Source organism: Anabrus simplex, chromosome 14, assembly GCF_040414725.1.
Source record: "Anabrus simplex isolate iqAnaSimp1 chromosome 14, ASM4041472v1, whole genome shotgun sequence".
Taxonomy (NCBI): domain Eukaryota; kingdom Metazoa; phylum Arthropoda; class Insecta; order Orthoptera; family Tettigoniidae; genus Anabrus; species Anabrus simplex.
In genome coordinates this window covers 80688666-80704550 of record NC_090278.1, presented here as the reverse complement: position 1 = coordinate 80704550, position 15885 = coordinate 80688666, and the positions used below count along the sequence as shown (strand labels likewise).

The 15885-nt window shown below is 42.5% G+C and overlaps 1 protein-coding gene across 1 annotated transcript in view; it reads right to left on the bottom strand.

The window, feature by feature from the left end:
• The window catches only part of LOC136885220 (protein takeout), a 47158-nt gene extending 41791 nt beyond the window's left edge, over positions 1–5367 (bottom strand). Inside the window, exon 1 of the mRNA XM_067157661.2 lies at positions 5238–5367. Coding sequence (XP_067013762.2) covers positions 5238–5322 — 85 coding nt within the window. The 5' untranslated portion in view covers positions 5323–5367. The remainder of the gene's footprint in view (positions 1–5237) is intronic.
• Positions 5368–15885: the final 10518 nt, after the last annotated feature.

The window sequence follows — 15885 nt, the reverse complement described above, 5'->3', positions numbered from 1 at the left end:
GCCACATCCTCACAGTCACGCAGATTGCCCATGGCCGTCAAACCCAACGACCCGCACCATGCTTATGTTAATGTTACGAATTATACGATGCCGTTGCATGAGAGAGTTATGTTCGAATTAACCGGTCATCAAAGATAAAAATTAGGGAGTCGCGAGCTCCGTTGTTTAAGATACATTTACAGGTTTGAGGAAACTCGACTTCCAAAGCAAATATTGGATCCGCATCGTCCTCCTGGTTGAAAAATTGTACGCAGTACTGGAAAGAAAACGAGGATCAACCAAGTAGAAGCAGACGCCAAGCGACTGAAGGCAATCATAAGACAACTGAAAGGAGCAAACCAAAATAAATTTATAGAATTGGAAAAAGACCATGAAGAACATCACAAGGAGGTGCTCTACCAGCTTCAATCAGATTTTTTCGTTAGATCTAGAGCAGCCAATGATTTAAAGTATGGATGCGTTTTTTGTGCTGGAGGTCTATCTGGAAACAGTAACATGGATTTTCCGACACCATCGTAACCATGGCAACCAGCGCCGTCTTCTCACTGTGCGCTTTCTTCCTGGAACTAAGACCTTGAGAACATCTCGTATCAAGTGAACCACGTTCTGCTACCAGTGTTGTCTGTGTACACTAGGTCAGTAGCGTCATCTTCTCACTGTGCGCTTTCTTCCTGGAACTAAGACCTTGAGAATATCTCGTATCAAGTGAACCACGTTCTACTCCTTAGTCCAGAATTAAAGTCCTTGAACTCGCCGGAAAACGAACCCAAGGCTTTGTAATAGGAGACAGGCACGCTACCTTTACACCACAGGGTTGAATAATATTAGGGAAATGATTTTTAAAGCACTAACATGTTAGAATGTAAACGTATTTAAGCAAGGCGCAAGGGTTCTCTACCCGCATAACAGTGATGCAGTAAAGTTTGCATAAATATTAGCGATCTCAACTATGAGAACCCCTGAAATTTATGCAACTCGCCGGCATAAGTGTAGAGCGGCTAGATGATACTTGCGCCTTGTTGAAATACGTTTGCATTCTAAATTAGTACCTCAACATTCTTTCCCTAATATTAATTATTAGACTAATATTATATTCATGAGGTCTAGAATGTCTTTCATGTTCTTACAATTCATGAGTCTTACCATTCTTTCGTGGATATAATTTGCTTTCGATTTTTCGAAAATTCTTATCTCCCCTGTAGGTGAAGTCTGTATACCCCCTGCATATCATAAGAGGCTACTAAGAGGGGAGCAACCAAAGAAACTGTACTCGCTTTCTAAATGATTATATGCTTTTAGGCTTCTGCCGTGTTAAAGAAACAAGGTGAAATTCTTTACGTTTCAAGAGAAATTTGCTCCACGTGTTCGGAAGGAAATCGCGTCTGTTCACAGGCAAGAATTCTCTTAATTAATTTCATGTGGCTATTTCTAGCCGGGTACAGCTCTTGTAAGGCAGACCCTCCGATGAAGGTGGGCGGCAACTGCCATGAGTAGGTATCTGCTTGTTATTGTGCTGGAGGATAGTGGTATGTGTAGTGGGTGAGTTGAGAGGATGTTGCGGACAGCACAAACAGTCAGTCTCCGAGCCAAGGGAATTAACCATTTAAGGCTAAAATCTCCGACCCAGCCGGGATTCGAACCCGGGACCCTCTGGACCAAATGCCAGCACGCTAACCATTTAGCCATGGAGCCGGAGAAGACCTCTCTGATAATCATGTTTTGAATTTAAGAATGCTTCACCGTCGGTCTAAAGTAGGTGGTACTCTCGTTTGTCACTAGATGGCTCACTGTGTGCTAGCCTCCTGAGCTTCAGTTAAGTTGTTTCTTGTTCCATCGTATGTGCATGCGAAGGAAACAGCAAGGTCATCAGAAAAATCAGGGACGTATGTGGTAGAAGAAATAATAAATAAAACTAAAATAAATTGAAAAATAAGTCCGCCTATCCGCAGTATCGGTTAATGTGATCAGCTGCCACCCCCGGAGGCCGAAGTTCCATTCCCGGCTTTGCCACGAAATTTGGAAAAGTCCCACGAGGACTGGAATGGGGTTCACTCAGTCTCAGGAGTTAACCGAGTAGAGGGGCTTCGATTTAAACCTCAGCCGTCCTCGAAGTGGTTTTCCGTGGTTTCCCACTTCTACTCCAGGCAAATTCTGGGATGGTACCTAACTTAGGGCCACGGCTGCTTCTTTCCCACTTCATTGCCAATCCTCTATCCCTTTCGGTCTTTCCATCTCCCCACAGGGCCTCCTGTTCAGCATTGCAGGTGAGGCCGCCTGGTCGAGGAACTGGTCCTCCTCTCCAGCTGTATCCAGCGGTAGAGGTGGGAAAAACCAACGTTGGAGGATAAATGAATTAAGAAAAAGTAAAATAGAAATACAAAAGAATAGAATGAAGCTGAAAATGGAAAGGAAAATGTGTAGCCTGTTAGCACAGGCCAGAACAAAATGTAGCTTCCACCAAAGTCTGAGCCTTATTTATGGCCGTGACAATATAGAAGCTGGTGAGGTATGGGCGATGCTGAGTAATGACTAGCGTCCGAAATTTTAGGCAGTAATAGGTTAGAATGCAGTTATTGAAGTAGTTAGTAGCTTACCATTCAAATAAACTACGAGTAGCTTCTGTCTCATGAGTCTACACGGGCGTAATGTCAACTAGTGCTTGACTCAGTGGAAATATAGCCTACCCTACACAACGGTTATGTTATGAGTTTTGCATAAACCTTTGGACCGGGCGAGTTGGCCGTGCGGTTAGGGTCGCGTTCCTGTGAGGTTGCATCCGGGAGATAGTGGGTTAGAACTCCATTGTCGGCAGGCCTGAAGATGGTTTTCCGTGGTTTTCCATTTTCACACAAGGCAAATGCTGAGGCTGTACCTTAATAAGGCCACGGCCGCTGCGTTCCCACTCCTAGGCCTTTCATGTCCAATCGTCGTCATAAGACCTATCTGTGTCTTTGCGACGTAAAGCAAATAGCAAAGACAAATCTTAGGAAAGCAACAGCAAACTAGTAGCCTATGGCTCATTATGGCACCATGCTGTTTCCATATAACTGCATTACCTTGGGTGGCGCTAATTGAGGATCAGACCAACTCGCGGGATGATCACTGACAGACACGAAAACCAAATCTCAAGTCAGGAGGAAACAGTCATTTTTATTTGATTTTCTGAGTACCATATAGAATACGCAATTCTCATCAAGAAGATGCGGTTCTCTCATGTTAGTAGCCCACCATTCGAATAAAGTAGTCTCTCTCATGAGTCTACACGTGCGTAACGTCAATTATTGCTTGACTCACTAGAAGAAAATTCTACTTTTCCTTTAGCTGGCATTAGTACTCGACTCCAAACTGCTTTCGATATGTGCTACGAATACAGTCCGCAGCAATGGGTTAGAAAATGAAAGATAAAAATCCACAGCCTGTTTCCAGTCATTCGACTCAGTCAGGAATAGAATGAATGAAACCCCCATCCAGCGGCGAGGACAGCAATTGTGCCGGATGCCGGAGCCTGTCACACTCCTCTGGGGCAATGATTAATGACTGACAGACGAAATGAAATGATATTGGAGAGTGTTGCTGGAATGAAAGATAACAGGGAAAACTGGAGTACCCTGAGTAAAACCGGTTCGACCTCCGCTTCGTCCAACACAGATTTCATATGGAGTGACGGGGATTTGAACCACAAAACCTTGCGGTAGGAGGTTGCCGCCTGAGTCACGGAGGAGCTAATAGGTTAGAAAGCAAACTAATTTGGATAGTGGGGAATGTCGCCTACACTTTCTTCCGTAATGTAGCAGGAGTAACAAATTCTAGGAGTTCTAATGTTTATGAAAATCTAATAGCACAACTCATATCAGAGCTAGAATATACTTGTTAACCGCTTCAGTCAATTTGCATTCCTACCTACTAACACATAAACTACTCGACTAACTTTGGGCCGGAAAGACTTGAAACTAAGCAAGTGAACTTTTCGACTAAATGTTATGTTTGTTCTGAGCTGTCAGTGGAGAGATGGTGTCGAATGACATTAGTAGGCTAGTAATTTTGAGTGGTGCTTTTTAAAGTAGGGAAACCGAGCAAAATTTTAAATGTACTTGGTGGGAATTCAAGGGCACAAATCGGAGCAAATATTCATTGATAGGAAGGGGAGTTAGGGATTGGAATAAATTACCAAGGAAGATGTTCAATCACTTTCCAAATTCTGCCACCTGGGTTACAGTCTTAGTGGGGTCGCGGGTGCGAACTGCGTCGCACATGTGGATTTGGCCCTGTTTTATGGCCGGATGCCCTTCCTGGAGGGATGTAATCACTATTGCGTGTTTCTGTGGTGGTTGGCAGTGTGCTATGTTGTCTGAATATGAAGAGGGGGAGTGTTGGAACGCACACAAACACCAAGTCCCAGAGTCGGAGGAATTAATCAGAAGGGTTTAAAATCCCCGACACGGCCGCGAATCGAACTCGGGACGCTCTGAACCGAAGGCCAGTACCCTGACAATTCAGCCAACGAGTCGGACATTGATGAATACGAAGTATCATTGCAATTTGTTTTACGTCGCACCGACGCAGATAGGTCTTATGACGACGATGGGATAGGAAAGGGTTAGGAGTGGGAATGAAGCGGCCGTGGCCTTAAACGAACTACAACCCCACGATTTGCCTGGTGCTAAAATCGGAAACCACGCAAAACCATCTTCAGGGCTGCTGCCAAAGGAGTTCGAGTCCACTATGTCCCGAATGCAAGCTCACAGCAGCGCGCCCCCTAATCGCCCGACCACTTGTTCAGTGTTTACGAACTATCAAGAGATTGGATTTTACTCAGATTTGTATCGGTGATTCTAACGAATGTTGTATGTATTTCATATTCGAGACAAATTAAAATTATTTCAGACATTGATGTAGAAGATCGTTTCAAATTTTGTGCTATGGTACAATCTTGGACCCAACCACCTAGACTCCCTAGAAGTCGGAAGCCCCTTTCACAGGTGAGAAAGTAGAAATTATCAGCACGGCTCAAGAGATATTGTGAACGAAGAAGAGCATTGAGAAAGAGCTAGTCATCAGCGCTCCTTAGTGGGCTTAAATCAATAATAATAATAATAATAATAATAATAATAATAATAATAATAATAATAATAATAATAATAATAATAATAATAATAATAATAATAATTTAGAAACCCCTAAGGAGATGCTGAAATATTCTCGTTTTTTAAGGAATGGAGAGATATGGACCTACTTACGTAACCTTGTCTTCTGCGCAGACCACAGCGCCGGCTGCGACAGAAAGGTGAGAACTGTGAAGATGACAGCCGCTCTCGTATCCATGGTAGCGTACTACTGTGCCCACGACACCGCGGCTGGTCCACGAAGACTGAGACCCACTTCCAGCAGATGGCCTGCTTTTTTTGTACCCTCTATGGAGTGTTGTGGAGGGGGTAGGGGGGCAACTTAGGAACGGTACCAGGGCGCCCCTTGAATGTCAATCTCCTCGTGCGTCAAGTGGCTTCTGATTGGCTAACGGGCACTAACTTCTCACACGTCATTGGCTAGTGACCGCCGCTCTGGTGCACAGTTGAAAGTCAAGTTCATGAACGCAGATATAGGTACCAGCAAGACTGCTAGTGACATGAAATATTCTTGCTGACAATGTTATTGTTCTTGCTACTGCTTGACCAAATAATAATTAACTCTCCAAAGAGGACATGACAATAACCACCTAATTGGTTAGGTGGTCACCTTGTTTGCTCCAAGTGACAGGATGAAATACCAACACAATGACTAAGCGTGGGAAATTCCTTCGGGTGATCTTAATTTAACACAACCTTTCATGAAATAATAATAATAATAATAATAATAATAATAATAATAATAAGTTAATAATAATAAGTTAATAATAATAATCTTTGGAACAAGAAGTGAAAAACAACCTGGATTCTTGAAGTCAAGAAAGATTTGGAAAGAAACAACGTAAGGAAAGAAGAAGCAACAGAGAGAGGGAGATTTTTGGAAAGAAAGTGTTAAAAATGGAAGGATTCCAAGGTCGCGAGGGAAAGAAAACAGGCTCAAAATGGTCTGAGGAGAGGTAAGAAGAGACAGTGAGCAAATGAAAGAGTATTGGATGAAGAAGAAGTAACAGCAAGAAAGGATGAAACATTGAAAGTGTCACGTGTTCCCTAGAGGACCCTAACGGAGAAAGAAATAATATTAATACCGAGCTCGATAGCTGCAGTCGCTTAAATGCCGCCAGTATACAGTATTCAGCAGACAGTGAGTTCGAACTCTACAGTCGCCAGCCCTGAAGATGGTTTTCCGTGGTTTCTCCCATTTTCACAACAGACAAATCCTGGGGCTCTACATTAATTAAAGCCATGGCCGATCCCTTCCCCCTCCTAGCCCTTTCCTATCGCATCTTCGTCCTAAGACCTATCTATGTCGTTGTGATGCAAAGTAACTTGTAAACAATTAGCCCATTGTTTCTTACTGAAAATTCAGTTTTTCTTTCCAGAATGTATTTTCTGTTATGTGGTGCGGTAAGTCGGGAACATCTGAAGAACAAATCGTCCCCACTCTGGCAAACTAGCGAAAGTGACAAACTAGGGAATCTGTACTTCTGAAGTTTTGGTGTAGATTTTATTGGTTGAATATTGTCTACCCTCTGACAAAGTCTCACATCTGCAACTCGTTCTTTATGCCTAACACATGAAACCAATCATTAAATATAAAAATTGATTTGACATGAGTAATCACAACTACTTTCAGCTCCTCTAACCTTTTGACAATTTGCAGATTCGCTAGTTTGCCAGAGTGGGGACGAAATCAAACAAAACACGAAAATGTTTGACATTACATAATCCAATGCATTATTGGATTAGAGCCTACATGAAAAATGTGCACTTAAAATGTGATATACAGTGTTACCTCATTCCGTCTTACAGTACAATACTGCCACTTTCCCTTCACATAGTTTGCAGAAAAGAATTTCACCACCGGTAGAAAGAGTATCCTCCCGAATTCAGAAATTATTTGTTTGAATTGAACAGCCCTACTTTGCTTAAATCTCGGCATTTTAAATATGTGAACTGCAAACAAAAATCGGAAGTGATAACAAAAGTCAACTCCACACTGAGACACTTGACCAGACTGGCATTACTTGGCCAAATATAATCTGTCCTGCTACCCTGGCTTTCAACGTTCCTCTCGGATTAATTGCAACTGCAGGTCTCTCTCCTGGAATGCCCGGCTCCATGGCTAAATGGTTAGCATGCTGGCCTTTGGTCACAGAAGCCCCGGGTTCGATTCCCGGCAGGATCTGGAATTTTAACCTTTCACTGGCACGGCGGCTCTGTCTGTGTGTCGTCTTCATCATCATTTAATCTTCATCACGACGTGCAGGTCGCCTACGGGAGTGAAATCAAAAGACCTGCATCTGGCGAGCCGAACTTGTCCTCGGACACTCTCCGCACTAACAGCCATACGCCATTTCCATTTTTTTCTTCTGGAATGTGGACATTTCCAGGAAGTAAGGGATGAACAAAGTTTATTCAATACACAGATTGACTAAGCGTTGTCAAAATTCTCAAGTCTCCGTATTCACCCTCACTTAAAGTTACTATAATATCCAATATCACACGCGTAAATGCTTCGAAATTCTCAAACATGTAAGAAAGCGACTCAAAAAGTGTAGTAAATTCCATAAAATGACCGAATAATGAGGTATAATTTTAGAAAATCCTACTCCTGGTAATCATGCAGCCTGAGTGAACCTCGAACCAGCTCTCATATCCAGATAAAAATCCCTGGTACGCTACCCTTACACCACAGGGCCGGCGAATGAAAAAAATAAAACTCTAAAATATGAACCTTTCCTGAGAACGTGATTAACACTGCTTCAAGTATCTACAAGTCGGTGTTGAAAACATCCTAGGGATATGAGCTACGAATTTTAGGTTAAAAAAATATAATTAAAATGTGAGAATATATTCTTTAATTATTCCTAAAAATTACAATCCTATTCTTAATCATTGTTTTCCGTTCGATTAGATTAGCAGTTTGCCTTTTCCTATCACTACGAGCGCTAATGTGAGTCATTGCATTGTTTCACTTAAGCCCTTATAACTACATTCGATGCGGACACCTTTCAAATATCAAAAAACGCCGGAGAATATTGAACCAAGGAACACATTACAGAAATAATTATGCAAATAAGTTTATATGGCTAGGATTTGAATAAAAAGGAAATGTGTAAATGAACAAGCGATTTTAGGCGGGTTTTTTTTTCGAAACTGCAATTAGGCCAGTAGTAATTAGTAATTTCGTTTTTTTTTTTTTAAGTTTAGAGCTATCCAAGACTCGCGGTTTGAAACCTTTCCTGGCCTTTTTAGCCCTTCAAATTTCGCCACAATTGAGGAAAGTGCTTAATTTTACGTTTTTCGTTTTGATTGTAACATAAAAACTTTCCAGTCCATCAAACACACAACAATTTTCAATTTATTATTATTATTATTATTATTATTATTATTATTTTTATTATTATTATGGTACATTAAGTCGACACTGAGAAGTATGGCTTCGTTTTAAAAAAACCTACTTTGACTACTAAGAAATATTTTCGACATTAAAACAGAAAAGAAAATAAACTTGTGGAGAGATATGGAAAACTTTATGTAACCATCTTCTTCAGGATTACAGGCACTGTGTTATGCCCCCTTCAAAACAAACAATAAAAATGGAATTTTGTGGTCTCACCATGAGAGAAGACAGCTGTCGATTGTTGTATCTGATACTACAAACTGGAATTGATGAGCGGCATGGTATCGGATGGAGAGATGCTCCTTAACTTCACGTCACGGGAAAGTAAAGTAGTCTAAATATCCATAAATCTGATCCACCAGCCAAACAATAAGCGAACCTTTGCCAAGATCTGAGGGAAACGCTGCTTTTAGGAAAATAAAATATTCTGTATCATGGCCTGAAAATACAGTACGATAAAGATTAGGATTGTGTTCAAATGTATTTTAACCTGTCTATACTTGCCTCCCTTGAGGAATAATTCATGAGAGCTAATAAAGTAATTCTTTTTTTTTTTTAATATTACCATTTGACGCATGAATGAATCGTGGGCTGGGTTTCTTTTGAATTCCCTGACCTGGGCTTCATTCATGAACTCCTGAAATTTACGTCAATGGAGTGTGTGTTGAGCGTGCCCTGAGCCAGAAACTGCTTGTTTAGTCCAAGTGCCATTGTTCAGAAGATAAATGTTCTCGACGAGAATGGCTTATTTTATCGACACTCCAGTCTTTGAACTGATCTTAGAGGATACCTTGTCTTAAGGAGAAATAGAATCGCCCATCTTCGCAATGCTAAATTCTGTCTAATAGATTTTCTCATAAACCACTGCAGCTACAAGTATAAATTGTTGACACTGAGGGAAACGTATGTGCTGAGAGGCCAACAGTCACGGGAAGGTGTGTCCCATTAGAAAATGTGCCGTATATGACCACTGAGCTATCTGCGGCGTAGCTGAGCAGTCTATCACAGACACGAGTGTCGTGAAGATGACAACACGTCACGACTTAACCGACTTTGAACGTGGGATGGTCATCGGCGCACGGTGCATGGGTCATAGCATTGCGGAGATTACACGCGAATTCTTGTTTCCGAGGTGTTGAGGGTGGATCTTCAATATCACATCCGAATAAACCGCCGCACGGGAAGACCACAGGTGTTTATTGAACGGACATCACGTCGCCTCCGCAGAACCATAGTGGGTGCTCGACGGGCTACTGTGAGTCAGATCACCGCCCAGTTAAATGTTGGGAGTCAGGAACCCATTTCTACCAGGGCTGTAAGGAGGCAACTGCACCGCATAGGCTTTTCCAGGCGACGACCAACTCGTGTGCCTTTGCTGACACCTCGACACAGAGCTCAACGATGTGCATGGGTCTACGAACATCGGCAATGAACCATGGAACAGTGGCGGCGTGTGGAATGGTGCGATGAATCCCGGTTCCCGTTGTTTCAAGCTGATGGGCGCCTGAGAGTGCGGCGTATGCCCCATGAAGTTATGGATCCTGCGTGTCAACAAGGTTGTGTCCAGGCGTGACGTGGCTCAGTTCTGGTCTGCGCAGCGTTTCCATGGTCACAATTAGGTCCTATTGTCCGACTGCAGGGAGCGCTGCCTGGCGCACGTTATGTGGACATTCTTTCAAATAATCTGCATCCGTTTCTGGCCCTAGAGTACCCTGATCGGGATGCCATGTTTCAACAGGACAATGTGCCATGTCACCGCTCTGTGGTGACACGCAGGTGCTTAGGGCAGCACTCCAGTGAAGTTACGAGCATGGATTGGCCCTCCAGATCACCCGATCTTAATCCAACCGAGCAGAAGAGCAACTCTTTATTAACATCACATTCAATGTCTTCCTGTGACTTTTGGCCATTCAGAGTACATGTTGTCTGCACAGAAACAATAGTGTTTCATGAGTGCTATTCCTGAGTGAGATATTAATGTTTTGTGGCTATGATTTTTAAACACTTTTTTAAGATTTGTTCCCCATAAAAATCTCATTATGGTATATTTTGAAATAGAACTCTTTCAGTACGGTACCAGTACTGTAATTAACATTTTCTGGAAATATCAGAAGAATATAACGAATACAATCTGAGAAAATATTCCTTGAATATAAACATTTTAAATTTACGGAAAACTCTGCTCATAGTTAAATCATCCCTGCTGCATAATCTCCGCCTCCATCGTCATCTCCAAAGGCATCTCTTGGCACTTCTTCTAATTTGTCTTGCTATTTTGGCTAAAATCTTGATTGCACTGTTTGCATTTATGACTCTGAGCTTATATGAAGCTAGGATAGCATCAACTCCTTGAGAATCAGCACGCAACCGTAATTTTTCAAGATCTGACACTTGGTAATATTCTCTTGGTTGTATATTGCCACTGCCTTCAAAATTGTTTTCCTTTCTCTTCTGTCATTTCAGACGTCTTTTAAAAACTTCACCGCTAAATCTAAGGATTTTCACACACACGCACAGAGAGAGAGAGGTCACTAAACTACTGATACCGCTACAACGCAAATTCGCAACAATCGCAATGTTTACAAACACACCAAGGATAGCAAAATCCAAGGAATATATATAAACAGAACAACATCACATGCACGGTACCAACTATTGAAATCAAGTTTTCTTTCATCGAATATTAAAATGCCATTTGGAAGTGGAAGCTTTGAAGTCAGGAATGAAGTTCGACAGCTATGGAGTCAGGGCTGACACCACGCCCCCGTCTCAGATAAATGGAAAAATAAAATAGTTACCATTAGACTCATGTTCAAGGCGTCTTTTTAAAGAGGAAGGTTTAGAGAACAAGTTAAGATAAAATAACATGATTTGATTTTTCCACCCCAAATCCGATTCCATTACCCCTTAAAACCGTAAGAAGTGAATTATATTTCTAATGCTACTCTTTATACGTCCAACTATACCCATAATAGCCAACGGCCGTAGCCGTGTTGAAACACCGGATCCCGTGAGATCTCCGAAAATATGCAACATTGGGCGTGGTCAAGATTTGGATGGGTTGCCACGCGCTGTTGGTGGTAGGTAAGGGAATCGAGGAGCGGAAAGGAACTGGCCACCCTACCGCACATAAACTCCGGCTCAGGCACACCTCTCCGGAGGTTCGGACCTGCCTTCGGGCAGAATAACTTACATACCCGTAATATTAAAAGAAGAGTTTTGAGAGATAGTACTGGAGAGGGGAGCACTGAACGGTGTTGCCACATTCCTTTCTCCTTCCCTTCGCTCCCACTCACTTGTTCGTTCGTTCAGACCGCTGTGTTCTGTTGTACGTAACTCAGAAGTGAGACGTTTTACAGCTCGATGCAACAGGCTTATCTCCATGTCAGCCGCAGTGGGTCGGCCACGTATCCGTGGCAACCATGTCCCCTCTCCCTTCTCTCCACCCAGACAAACAGTAAACGGACATCCTTCTAAGAACCGTCAGAACGCATCTTTCAGTATTTCGACTGTAACTACTTTTCTTTTCAGGGAGAGTGAGATGTCGAAATTTTGTTTCGCGTGAATACTTTTATGTGATAGTAAATCTACAGACACAAATCTGGCATATTTGAGTTCCTTCAAATACCGGTACCATAGAGATATTGGGATCCGGAGGTCTGCACTTTATTGTTCTTAAATAATAATGTTGTTGTTTGAGACATCAGTGCATAGATCGGTTAGATGCAGCCCTATCCTGTTCTAGTCTTTTCATTTCTACGTAACTTCTACACCCTATAATTGCTCTAATCTGCTTGTCACATTCATACCTTTGTGTATCCCTTCCGTTCTTACCGCCTACACTTACCTTAAAAGCCAACTGAACAAGTTCTGACTGTCTTCAGATGTGTCCTATCATTTTATCTCTTCCTCTCGTCAAATTTAGCCAAATCAGTCTCCTCTCACCAATTCGATCCTGTATCTCTTTGTTCATCTCGGCTTCAGCATTCTTCTGTAACACCACATTTCAAATGGTTACCGTCCATGTTTCAGAAAACGTCTTTCTAATTCCTATATCAGTGTTCGAAGTGAGCAAATGTATTTTCTTGAGAAAGCTCTTGCTTGCTTGTACTAATCTGTATGTTATATCCTGCTTACTTCTGCCATCGTTAGTTATTTTACTATCCAAGGAACAATATTCACCTACTTCCCATAGACATTTCCTAATCTAATATTTTCTGCATTATCCGACTTCGTTCGACCGCACGGTATTACTTTTCTTTGGACTTATTTACTTTCATCCAGCACTCCTTCCCCCAAACTCCTTTTTTATCATTATACGATCTTCTTGAAACAGTTGCAGGCTGCCCATAGGAAGAGTGTGTCCGAACAACAACAATAATACAGATAGATACACGAGATAGTATGAAATGAAAGAGTAAGCAAAAGAGTAGATACCGTACGTCAAACATTTACCGGAGGTCCGCAAGCATGATGGACTTCTTCAGAGTAGCAAATTCTCCAGATCTTCTTCAGTCTAAGATAAAATAACAATATCACCGGCAAATCTCAGGGTTTTGATTTCCTCTTCTCGGATCATTATTCCCTTTCCAAATTCTTTTTTGATTTCGTTTATCAGCTGTAAAATATTAATGAATAATGAATTTAATGATAGTAATAATGAACTTTGCCAACGGCCGTAGCCGTGTTGAAACACCGCATCCCGTGACATCTCCGAAGTTAAGCAACATTGGGCGTGGTCAGGAGTTGGATGGGTTGCCACGCGCTGTTGGTGGGGGGTAAGGGAATGGAGGAGCGGAAAGGAACTGGCCACCACACCCTACCGTACGTAAACTCCGGCTCAGGAACACCTCTGCGGAGGTTCGGACCTGCCTTCGGGCAGAATAACCCTTACCTTACCTAATGAACTTATTTCTAAATTCTGCTTTCTTCAACCGGAGGCTGCGATGTACAAATCATACCAAAAATAAAGAAATGGAAGGCATTTAAATTTAAAAACTAAGTGAAAAAGGATAGTTTTCTAATAATAAAATTATCAATTTCTTACTGGCTGCCGTACATATAATTTTTCAGAATTCCAAGTGATCCCTTGGACCACTTACTTGCAATTAAGATGAAAATTTCCGGACCGTCCGGGAATCGAATTCAGGATACTATTGGACCAAAACCAGTGCGCTATCATTTGGTCATGAAGCTTTACTGGAGCCGGAAATTGAATGGCGACAATGACAGCAGTCTGCCTCTGTGGTGTAGTGGTTAGCGTGATTAGCTGCCACCCCCGGAGGTCCGGGTTCGATTCCCGGCTCTGCCACGAAATTTGAAAAGTGGTACGAGGGCTGGAACGGGGTCCACTCAGCCTCGGGAGGTCAACTGAGTAGAGGTGGGTTCGATTCCCACCTCAGCCATCCTGGAAGTGGTTTTCCGTGGTTTCCCACTTCTCCTCCAGGCAAATGCCGGGATGGTACCTAACTTAAGGCCACGGCCGCTTCCTTCCCTCTTCCTTGCCTATCCCTTCCAATCTTCCCATCCCCCTACAAGGCCCCTGTTCACCATAGCAGGTGAGGCCGCCTGGGCGAGGTACTGGTCATACTCCCCAGTTGTATCCACCGACCAAGAGTCTGAAGCTCCAGGACACTGCCCTTGAGGCGGTAGAGGTGGGATCCCTCGCTGAGTCCGAGGGAAAAGCCGAACCTGGAGGGTAAACAGATACAGATGATGATGATGATGACAATGACAGCAGCAGCGATGACTCTTCGTCTGATGATTGTACTCAAGGTTCAGATGAAGAAAAAATATGCGCGATTGAAGAATAGGAGCTGGACTCCAAGCTACTGACAGTGTTTATTTTATAAAAATAGGGCGTTTACATTTTTTAAAATATTAATAGTTCTATAGCTATTGCTTTTGTATTACTGCTGATGGAAGAACGTCCCTTTTGTGAGGCCACACTGCCGTATGATGGTGGTGGTGATTTTTGTTTTAAGACAAAATAGAACGAGGTAATCATCCTCTCTGAACAAATTAGTGAAAAAGATATGTACCACCTTCGAGCAGCATGAGCTGTGTCTCAAGAACTGGTCGTCGTAGCGACTTAAAATATTATTTGAAAGAATACACAAAATCTCCAGCAAAAACTATCCGGATCTAAGCTTTCGAGGTGTCAAATAGCCTTAAATTCTGTGAATACTTAAAATTATTCTGCAGATGCGGATAAAAACATACCTGACCCCAAAATTAATCAATCATCATTACGTGCATTATATCGCGTTTTCATTGGTTAAATAATCGAAACATTGAACGAGTAAGTCAGCATCATAAAAGACAACCTGGACCCTGAAAAAGAGATGGTGGTGGTGGTTATCGTTTTAAGAGGAAGGACAAGTAGGCAACCATCCTCTGTTAACAATAATCAGAGGGGAAAGTGGAAGGGATCCGACAGTTCGAAAAATGAAGGTATCGGTTAAAGAATGAGAAGGGCCATGAGGCGTGAGAATGACAGACCAAGGGAGGTCAGATATGAGAGATGAAAGTGATGAGCCTGGCATAAGTAAGTGCATGCGACGCCAGGACTCAGACAAGGGCCCCATGGTCTCCAATCCACGCTCCCAAGTAAGAGCCCCTTTAATCACCTGTTACGACAGGCAGGGGATACCGTGGGTGTTGTTCTACCGCCTCCACCCACAGGGGAAATCTGAAAAGTGATTAGACACCGTATTATATTTCCACATTTGTGATGGTAATCTAAACTTCAAAATCAGGCAAAAGCTGTTGAGATGATACACTGCTTTACGGGGTAGAGACCTGGACTCTCAAAGCTTCATCCACGAACACATTAGAGGCCTTTGAAATGTGGTTACACAGGAGAATGCTCAGAGTAGTCTGGACAGATTTTGTAACCAATAATAAAAGCTAGAGCTCAGTGTGAGCTGGCAAACATGAGGAAAACAGCTTATTTAGGCCATGTTCTACGAGGTAGAAAGTACGAGATTCTACACCTCATATTACAAGGAAAGATAAGAGCGAGTTTCTCTCATTGGTTGGCCGGAAGGCGCGCCCAGCTTATCTGCCTCCCGTTGACTCATCACTGCCCGCACCGCTTACTTTATCCGTGCATGATATGAGATAACAATTAAAATTAATACAATAAGAATTAAGAAAATTAGTAATTAATAATTAGGAACATATGCTCGTACCTTATGACAGGAGATGTTATAAATGTTCTCCTCCTGCAACCTCACATTTCTGGCATCGTCTCAGGAAACTCCGACTCACGCGCATAAGTTCGTCTTCCGTAATTGAGGCTATTTCTCTCAGTTCTTTAACATATTTTTCGTAGGCCGCCATGCTGATATCTTCAAA